The 10,092-nt window shown below is 46.2% G+C and overlaps 1 protein-coding gene across 2 annotated transcripts; it reads right to left on the reverse strand.

Annotated features, from left to right (window-relative positions):
• Window positions 1-745: 745 nt before the first annotated feature.
• On the reverse strand, window positions 746-2,562 carry LOC142071784 (uncharacterized). 2 transcript variants are annotated; one of them, XM_075127344.1, is made up of 3 exons: window positions 2,195-2,562; window positions 1,693-2,098; window positions 746-1,304 (listed from the first exon to the last, which is right to left on the reverse strand). In XM_075127344.1, the coding sequence occupies exons 1-3, from the start codon at window positions 2,270-2,272 to the stop codon at window positions 763-765; spliced, it is 1,026 nt and encodes a 341-aa protein (XP_074983445.1). In that variant the 5' UTR covers window positions 2,273-2,562; the 3' UTR covers window positions 746-762. The 2 variants fall into 2 exon arrangements, with proteins under 2 accessions (XP_074983445.1, XP_074983444.1); XM_075127343.1 differs by having other exon boundaries at window positions 1,693-2,562.
• Window positions 2,563-10,092: the final 7,530 nt, after the last annotated feature.

Genomic DNA, 10,092 nt, shown 5'->3' on the forward strand with positions numbered 1-10,092 from the left:
GCATCTTCAGGAACTCTGGTCTGTTTCAAAAGCTGCAGGAAGGGACTTTATTCCCAGACCAGAAAATAACTGTTGGGGATGTTGAAATGCCTATATGTATCCTTGGGGACCCAGCCTACCCCTTAATGCCATGGCTCATGAAGCCGTACACAGGCAGCCTGGACAGTGGTCAGGAGCTGTTCAACTACAGGCTGAGCAAGTGCAGAATGGTGGTAGAATGTGCATTTGGACGTTTAAAGGCGCGCTGGCGCAGTTTATTGACTCGCTTAGACCTCAGCGAAACCAATATTCCCACTGTTATTACTGCTTGCTGTGTGCTCCACAATATCTGTGAGAGTAAGGGGGAGACGTTTATGGCGGGGTGGGAGGTTGAGGCAAATCGCCTGGCTGCTGGTTACGCGCAGCCAGACACCAGGGCGGTTAGAAGAGCACAGGAGGGCGCGGTACGCATCAGAGAAGCTTTGAAAAACAGTTTCATGACTGGCCAGGCTACGGTGTAAAAGTTCTGTTTGTTTCTCCTTGATGAACCCCCCCGCCCCTTGGTTCACTCTACTTCCCTGTAAGCTAACCACCCTCCCCTCCTCCCTTTAATCATTGCTTGCAGAGCCAATAAAGTCATTGCTGCTTCACAGTCATGCATTCGTTATTCATTCATCACACAAATAGGGGGATGACTACCAAGGTATCCCAGGAGGGGTGGTGGAGGAGGGAAGGAAAATGCCACACAGCACTTTAAGCACAGCACTTTAAAAGTTTACAACTTTAAAATTTATTGAATGACAGCCTTCTTTTTTTTGGGCAATCCTCTGTGGGGGAGTGGCTGGTTGGCCGGAGGCCTCCCCACCGTGTTCTTGGGCGTCTGGGTGTGGAGGCTATGGAACTTGGGGAGGAGGGCGGTTGGTTACAGAGGGGCTGCAGTGGCAGTCTGTGCTCCAGCTGCCTTTGCTGCAGCTCAACCATACACTGGAGCATACTGGTTTGGTCCTGCAGCAGCCTCAGCATTGAATCCTGCCTCCTCTCATCACGCTGCCGCCACCTTTGAGCTTCAGCCCTGTCTTCAGCCCGCCACTTACTCTCTTCAGCCCGCCACTTACTCTCTTCAGCCCTCCACCTCTCCTCCCGGTCATTTTGTGCTTTCCTGCACTCTGACATTATTTGCCTCCACGCATTCGTCTGTGCTCTGTCAGTGTGGGAGGACAGCATGAGCTCGGAGAACATTTCATCGCGAGTGCGTTTTTTTTTCTTTCTAAGCTTCACTAGCCTCTGGGAAGGAGAAGATCCTGTGATCATTGAAACACATGCAGCTGGTGGAGAAAAAAAAAGGGACAGCGGTATTTAAAAAGACACATTTTATAAAACAGTGGCTACACTCTTTCAGGGTAAACCTTGAAAGTTAACATTACATACATAGCACATGTGCTTTCGTTACAAGGTCGCATTTTGCCTCCTCCCACCGCGTGAACGGATTTTGGTTGAATGCCAGCAAACATACACTGCAATGCTTTGTTCTACAGTGATTCCCCAGTACGTGTTGCTGGCCTGGAGTGGTAAAGTGTCCTACCATGAAGGACGAAATAAGGCTGCCCTCCCCAGAAACCTTTTGCAAAGGCAGAACCGCAAATGCCAGGGCAAAGTAATCCTTTCACATGCTTGCTTTTAAACCATGTATAGCATTTTAAAAGGTACACTCACCAGAGGTCCCTTCTCCGCCTGCTGAGTCCAGGAGGCAGCCTTGGGTGGGTTCGGGGGGTACTGGCTCCAGGTCTAGGGTGAGAAACAGTTCCTGGCTGTCGGGAAAACCGGTTTCTCCGCTTGCTTGCTGTGAGCTATCTACAACCTCCTCCTCATCATCTTCTTCGTCCCCAAAACCTACTTCTGTATTGCCTCCATCTCCATTGAAGGAGTCAAACAACACGGCTGGGGTAGTGGTGGCTGAACCCCCTAAAATGGCATGCAGCTCATCATAGAAGCGGCATGTTTGGGGCTCTGACCCAGAGCGGCCGTTCGCCTCTCTGGTTTTCTGGTAGGCTTGCCTCAGCTCCTTCAGTTTCACGCGGCACTGCTTCGGGTCCCTGTTATGGCCTCTGTCCTTCATGCCCTGGGAGATTTTCAGAAAGGTTTTGGCATTTCGAAAACTGGAACGGAGTTCTGATAGCACGGATTCCTCTCCCCAAACAGCGATCAGATCCCGTACCTCCCGTTCAGTCCATGCTGGAGCTCTTTTGCGATTCTGGGACTCCATCATGGTCACCTCTGCTGATGAGCTCTGCATGGTCACCTGCAGCTTGCCACGCTGGCCAAACAGGAAATGAGATTCAAAAGTTCGCGGTTCTTTTCCTGTCTACCTGGCCAGTGCATCTGAGTTGAGAGCGCTGTCCAGAGCGGTCAGAATGGAGCACTCTGGGATAGCTCCCGGAGGCCAATACCATCGAATTGTGTCCACAGTACCCCAAATTCGAGCCGGCAAGGTCGATTTAAGCGCTAATCCACTTGTCAGGGGTGGAGTAAGGAAATCGATTTTAAGAGCCCTTTAAGTCGAAATAAAGGGCTTCATTGTGTGGACGGGTGCAGGTTTAAATCGATTTAACGCTGCTAAATTCGATCTAAAGTCCTAGTGTAGACCAGGGCTTAGAGACTAACAGAATTATTAGAGCATAAGCTTTCGTGAGCTACAGCTTATTTCATTGGAAATTGGCTTCAGTGGGCTTTGGATCAGGTCCTTTCTCAGCAGGGATTTGGATTAGCTGTGTTAATTCACAAGAGTCAAAGCTACAAATGAGTTCTACTTGAAGCTCATTGGTGGGGCAGGGCCTGAGTGACAGGGGAAGATTGATACTAAACTGACCCAAAAATACTGAACACAGAGAAGGTGGAGAGTGATATAAGGATGATATTTTACCCAACGATAGAACTTGTCATCGGAGGATGGTGCACAGTATTATAACAAACCTCAAAGCACTCTGTAGGTAAGTGCTATCTCCCTTTTGTAGATGGGAAGCTGGGACTCAGAGATGTGAAGGACCTGGTTCGTTGAGTTACTAGCCACCCACAACTCCCACTGAACTCAGCCAGAGCTAGCATGGTCCACCTCTCAGAAAAACCAACCTTGAGTGACTTGGCCAAGCTTGCAGCAAGTTAGTGATAGAAACCAGTATCAGATCACAGAGTTCCTGATGCCCGCACCTGTGCTCTAACCACTAGGCCATGCTGCCTACTGTATGTGTCATTTCACATTCTTTCTATAAAGACACCTTTCCGCTCTTCCCTAGAATGATGCAACAAGCCAGGGCAGAGCATGAACTCAGCAGGTTACAATAGAAACATTCAGCTTCCCCTTCTTCAAAATGGCTTTATTTCAGACCAGAATTGAAGAGCTTTTGAGCAGGATAAAAGAAAACCAATCAGCCAACAATTGTAGGCCTGTTTTCCCTTTCTTTTTATAGTGTGGACAGGGGAAGCTCATCAGAGTAGAGGGCTCTGATTAGCCAATGAATTTGTTCTTAAACAGCAGCATATGAGTGTGATATCAGAGTTGAAATCTTCTGTCCCAATAACCATGTGTCTAAGTTGCAGGCTTAACCCATGTTGTTACGCATGGTTTAGTCCTAACCACATTATCATCCACACATAAAACCCTTAAACTCATGCTTGTATATGTTTTAAACTTGGGCACTCTTGTACAGCTGCGGGTCTGGAGTAAAGCCTGTGTTTCATATTAAGGCATGTTCCAAACTGTCCATTTTGCAGTGAAGATGTAGCTAAAGCATGTGTTGCTGACCTCATGTTCAGTTAATCCTCCAGTGCTGACCCACAATTCCCAGGGCTGTTTGTTCTGGTCCTTCTACCTACTCACTTCCCATGCCACATGTGATCCAAGGTGGATTCCAAGTGTGGGAGAGGCGGGATTTAAATATGCAATTAGCACTTAATATTAAAAAATTGCACTTATTAAAAAACTCAGGATAATCAGGATTACATTCTTAGCAAGCAAGAGTGCATATCCCGCTCTCTGTGTAACTCTGCCACCCCTGTAGACTCATACAGAGTTATACCAATGCTAGCATTACAGCAGTGTCCCAGACAGTCTGAATTAAAAGAACAAATGGACGTATTAAGTGAAATCCCTTGGGAAATCAGTACTTCTCCTGGTCCTGATGTCCAGGCTGAGGAGAGGAAGGAGGGGGAACCTGGTCTGCCTTCTAGTTCAGCATACTGTTAATGTTTGCCCAAATTTTACCCCCTCCGGCAGGTAATTCTTGAGAATTATTTATACAGGAGAAACTCAAGACGGTCAGTGTTATCCCTGGGCAGGGCAAACTTCTCATAGCCACCCCTATAACTTACTAGCCCTCTCCAGACCTCGCTATGCTGTTCAGTAAGTGAACAATGAAAAATCTCCTTTGCACAAATAGATGGAATACAACCACTAGCCTGGAAAAGCTGTTCCCTCCTCCACTTTGGGACTTCCAATCAATTAATATCCTCTAAGGCTTCCCTGGCCTGAAATAATGATAAAACTACTACTGGTGACAGGCCCCTGCCCTAAATCACCCCCAGCCCCATTTTTTAAAAATGGAAATAAATCAGAAATTCTGACCAGAGTGTGTCTTTAGGCTGGGTATGTGGCTAGAAGGAGCTTCTGAACAGGTCAGTAAAGATGGACTAAATAAAAGCACACCAAACCGATAAACATAGAAACTATGGCTTTGCCAGGATGGCGAGATTCTTTTCTTCCACCATGCCCAATGGACAAAACATAACACACACTTTCATTTCCTTTGCAGGAACTTCCAGCTCAGTGGGAATGAGACACCAGGTCTCTTGAGGCACGTTCATCCAACAAAGTGGAAAAAGGAAGAGGCTCACAGATGACATTGGGCGCAGGTCAGACAAACACCTGGAGTGCCCGAGGAAAGGAGGAGCAAAACAGGAAGCAGGAGGGAGAGCATGGCTGCTCATGTTCCGCCTAAGCATGAGTAAGGGAGCAGGACAGAGTGCAGCACAGGGAGCTGTTTGAGCGGCTGCTCACCCTCTTGGCCACCACTTCCCAGCCCGCAGCTCCAACCCCTTAAGCAGTGCCCATGGGCTCTCCTCCATGCTACTACATCCACCTTGCAGCCAGTACAGCCACTTGAGAGCCCTGTGGCTTGGGGTGGGCTATGAACAACTCCGTGAACTGGAATGGGCAGAGGTACCCTATTCCCTCCACCCTGTCCAACCCATTCAGCAGGGGGAAGAAGAAGAAGACAACATCCTTTTTTGACATCCAGTCCCACTGCCAGGGAGAGTGCACAGTTTGCACTATAGCTAATGGCACAGTTTTGCACTCTGTCGCACTTTCTTACCCGCTTACATCATTATTTGTGGACAGGCAGCTGGGATGCCTGCAATGGTCATCAGAATACTTTGGGTTATTTTAATACTTTTGTTTATAAATTGGTTTGGCTGTACAATACAGTTGTGTCTGAGTGCTTGGAAAAGAAGGAAGTTGTAGCCAAAGCTTTTAATAGAGGATCAAACCCTCCGTCAATCACATAAAACCAATACCAAATAAACAATAGCAAATCAGGAAAATAACAAATACATTGATATGCGTAAGACAAAAATACATAGCTTTGCATCCCCCCACCACAGCATCACATTTCCTCACCAATGTCACCCCAAAATTAAAAGTACAGGTGCTCAGTGTGTCCCTAGATTCACTTGCTGACCTGGACCGAGACCCAGAGATGATAAGTGCACTTTCTGGTTGCCTGTACCAGGCCTGCAAAATGACAGTGTCCTGAGCCCACACCAGGCAAAAATGTTTGCCCTTATTCATGCATATGCTGAGCAAAGCACAATAATACATAGGGCACTAGCTGCATTGGCATCCAAACAGTTCTGTATGCAGTGCCAGCCTGCATTCGGCCTGCCAAATGGACACCCAGCACCATCCTGCAATTGCTCGGTATGTAACTGACCTTTCTTTTGTCATGTTCCCTGAGGTCAGGGTATATTTTGGAGGGAATTAGGTCCCTTCTTGTCCAAACGAGTAAATGTCAGATCTTCTCAGCACCCTGGTTTCAGGCCCCTTTCCAGTACATCCTATGTTTGTGGTCATGAACCTGTCTCTGTGGCTGACGAAGGCCTGCAGAATGATCGAGTAGCATCCTTTGAATCTGACATATTCATGTGCTCCTTGTCACAGTTGAACTATGGATATGTGAGTGCCATTGAAGGCTCCAGCACAGGGTGGGAAACCCATTCTCTCAAAGCCAGATATTTTTCCAGACACATTAACAATGTCCACCACAGTATTAATTGCCTCACAAATCTCAGTCACCACAACCCCAAGAGTTGACTTGCCAACCCAACTCCAAACTGGTTGGATATGGAACTGTAGCAGTCTGGGAGCCAGAATACAGATGGCAATAGCAACCTGCTTCTGGTCCAGTATAAGGGCCTGCCTCAATTGTGTGTCCTGGTGCTGGATGGTTTGGCAAGCTTCTCACACAGCTCCATGAAGGTCTGCTTCCTCTTGTGGAAGTTCTGGAGCCACTGCTGGTCACCCCAAGTTCACATGATGATCTGATCCCACCATGCTGTGTCAGTGGCCCTGCATCAGAAGTGCTGGTCTACATATGGGAAGTTCACAGTGATTGCAATATGCAATGGGTGTCTCCAATCTGCCATGAATGAACTCCCCTCTGAGACCTGCCGCCACCTTCCAAGGGGCAAAACTGCTGCTGTAATGTCATCAACCATCTCACAGAACCTCTAGCTGCACCCTGCTCCAATAAAAGTTCAGCCACAAGCAGTTCTGGGTCCACGGCATGGCACTGGCTGGAATGGAGAGAAGCGAGGAGTGTACAGAGCCACAAGCGCCCCAGCTAGATGTGCTGGTGGACTAAGAAGACTTCCACAGAGAGGCCCAGGAGGGACAGACAAATCCTCCACAATACACCGCTAACCAATGGCGAGAGCAGCTCAAGCTAGTGAAGTGCTAAGAGCCCCGGGATATGACAATAACTTTTTGAGGAAAGATCTGCTGGGACTTCACCTGGTGTGCATGCCTCTTTTTCCAGTAAGGATGATCTGTGCAGGTAGATCAGTGCTTGCCAAGCATGCGTCTGAGCAGCCATGCTGCAGAGCCACAGATGACCATACTGATGTAGCTGCAGTCACAAGGTTTGATCATACAATCAAACCCATGTAACTGCAGCACTAGTGTGACTGCAGCTACATCAGTATGGTCATCTGTGGCTCTGCAGCATGGCTGCTCAGACGCATGCTTGGCAAGCACTGATCTACCTGCACAGGAGCCGAGACCAGGGTACATTCTGCTGTGCTGACATTCCCTCAGAGGGAAATTTTGCCATTAGTACATCGCAGCTCAGCAAGTGGCCTTAAAAGCTTTGATTTTATGAGGGTTCCGTCTGTCTACTGAACAGAAAGATTATTTTAGTTCATGGTCACATTTACAGTAGTACTCACCACTTTTATTTGTTGATGGCACTAAAATGTGATTATTATGCAATTCACCTTTCATTGGCAATGGAACAAAGGCCACACTGGATCTTTTACAACCATTTAATTGCGATGATTTTTATTCTTCCTAGTAGAGGAATTTGAATTGCAGGCAGTTTATCCACTCATGACTTAATTCAGTCTTCTGATATGCACGTACACCACCTCCCACTGATTTTAATGGGAGCTGCAGTAGCAGAACTGAGAGGAGATTTGGGCTTTTAGAGTTTCACATATGACAATAACTTTTTGAGGAAAGATCTGCTGGGACTTCACCTGGTGTGCATGCCTCTTTTTCCAGTAAGGATGATCTAAATCCTGTGAGGGAACATGCCATAATTTACATACAATAACCTAATGCTGTGCCAATGTCAAAGAAACCTTTATAAGCGATATATTTTGTGCGGTTGTGGACTTTCACAGTAGGTCCACTGTGGAAATTCTATCTTGGTTAAAACTATGAATAACAGATGGTTGGATAAAATGACCTATAACAAAGGATGGTGATGCCCAAAGGTACAAGTGGCCCCTGTTAAAAACCCAGCATTCTCTGTTAATCACCACATCAGGGAATCTGAGATACTTGATTATGTGCTATTCTCAGCATGGGGAGATCTTGCTGAGTGATAACTATTGGAAAAATGACTGTTTAAATAGCAATTAATTGTGACAGTTCGCGTAGATGCTTCCATTCATTTTTGCCCCTCATTACCATTTCAGAGGGCAGGCCTCAGACTATGTTGTCACATCTCTAGGATGTTTGGTACAGCACTGCCAACAGTGAACCTGAAAATGGAGTTAGCACCTGCAGTATGTGTGATTTACAGATCTCAACCTTCCTGTAAAACAAGTAAAAACAGCCATGTACTTCATCAAGATAGAGAGCACAATGACTCACCCGCTAACATTCTACATCTGAGATGACACAAAATGGCATCTCCCTCACAGCTGCCCCTGAAGAAGACAGGAAGACCGTTCTACATTTAAAGGAGCAATACACAGAAAAGAGAATGACAACATTTTATTTCAGGTACCATAGCTAGATACGCCACACAGACAAGCATTACCCAGAAACTCAGAAGTGCAGTTAGCTTTGGAAAGCAGCATGCCCCTAATAGGTTTTACTGAAGTGAAGAGAGATGGGGTGGGAAAGGAAAAAGGGAGAGGACTCAAATGAAAGGGAGATGATTTACTAATAAGGTAAAGGGAGCTAGGATTTGCTAATTCCACATGGGCTAAGAAATTCTCAAAACACAGTTAAAGTTAATGGGAGGGGATTTTCAAAGGCACAAATTACAGTTAGGCACTTAAGTCCCACTTATCTGAAATAAGAGTTGAGTTCCAGAGACCATTTGTGCATTTGTAAATCTCCCCCAACCTGTCCCTCTCCATCCCAAACTTTCTAGAGCCTCTGAACTCAAGGAAGCCAAATTAGGCCAAATTTTGTCTTTATTTTTATTTATTACCATACTGGAATCTCAGCGTGCTAGATGCTGTGCAAACAGAATGAAAAGACAGTCCCTGGCCCAAGCTTAAAGTCTAATTCGAACATTTAACTAACTTTTCCTTGTGGTTCCTTTTCATAGCAATCACAGCTGTTTGTGATTGCTTTTTAAAAACATGGCCTTATGTGCAGCTGTTAAATGTCACTGATGAGGGTGTCACTTCTCTTCCAGTTCTGCTTGGTTTAATAAATGATCATCATCGTATGGTGGGGGTTTCATCCATACCATACTGAGGAAAAAAATGTTACTAATATAGATTTTTTTTCATCTTAAAAGTGACTGTAGTATGTATGTAAGGTGACTGTGAAGATATGCATATATTTTTTAAACTGTAGCAGGAAGCCAGGCAGGAGGGAGCTGGGGAAGGTTCTAGGCCAGGGGTCGGCAACCTTTGGCACGCTGCCCATCAGGGTAATCCGCTGGTGTGCCGTGAGACATTTTGTTTACATTGTGTCAAGTATCAGGGGTTAGATTGAGTGAGATGGGTACCCAGAAGTCACCTACTACAGGACAGGCCCAGCAAGGAAAATAACAGAACACCATTGGCCATCATGTACAGCCCCCAGCTAAAACCTCTCCAGCACATTATCAACAATCTACAACCTATCCTGGAAAACGATCCCTCACTCTCACAGACCTTGGGAGGCAGGCCTGTCCTCACTTACAGACAGCCCCACAAGCTGAAGCAAATACTCATCAGCAACTACACACCACACCACAGAAACACTAACTCAGGAACCAATCCGTGCAGCAAACCTTGTTGCCTACTCTGTCCCCATATCTACTCTAGCGACACCATCTGAGGACCCAACCACATCAGCCACACCATCAGGGGCTCATTCACTTTCACGTCTACTAATGCCCCTCTGCCATGTACATTGTCCAAATAGGACAGTCCCTATGTAAAAGAATAAATGGACACAAGTCGGACATCAGGAATGGTAATATACAAAAGCCAGTAGGAGAATACTTCAATCTTGCTGGACATTCTATAACAGATTAAAAAGTAGCTATACTTGAACAAAAAAAACTTCAGAAACAGACTTCAAAGAGAAACTGCAGAACTAAAATTCATTTG

The sequence above is a fragment of the Caretta caretta genome, chromosome 4 (genome assembly GCF_965140235.1).
Source record: "Caretta caretta isolate rCarCar2 chromosome 4, rCarCar1.hap1, whole genome shotgun sequence".
Classification (NCBI taxonomy): Eukaryota; Metazoa; Chordata; order Testudines; family Cheloniidae; genus Caretta; species Caretta caretta.

What these genes read in the sequence shown, in the direction of transcription:
- LOC142071784 (XM_075127343.1), bottom strand. Translation starts at nt 2,272, where the DNA reads ATGCAGAGCTCATCAGCAGAGGTGACCATGATGGAGTCCCAGAATCGC. An exon ending in AGGCGGAGAAGGGACCTCTG is followed by an intron (nt 1,305 to 1,692) that starts GTGAGTGTACCT and finishes TTTCTCCACCAG; the next exon opens with CTGCATGTGTTTCAATGATC.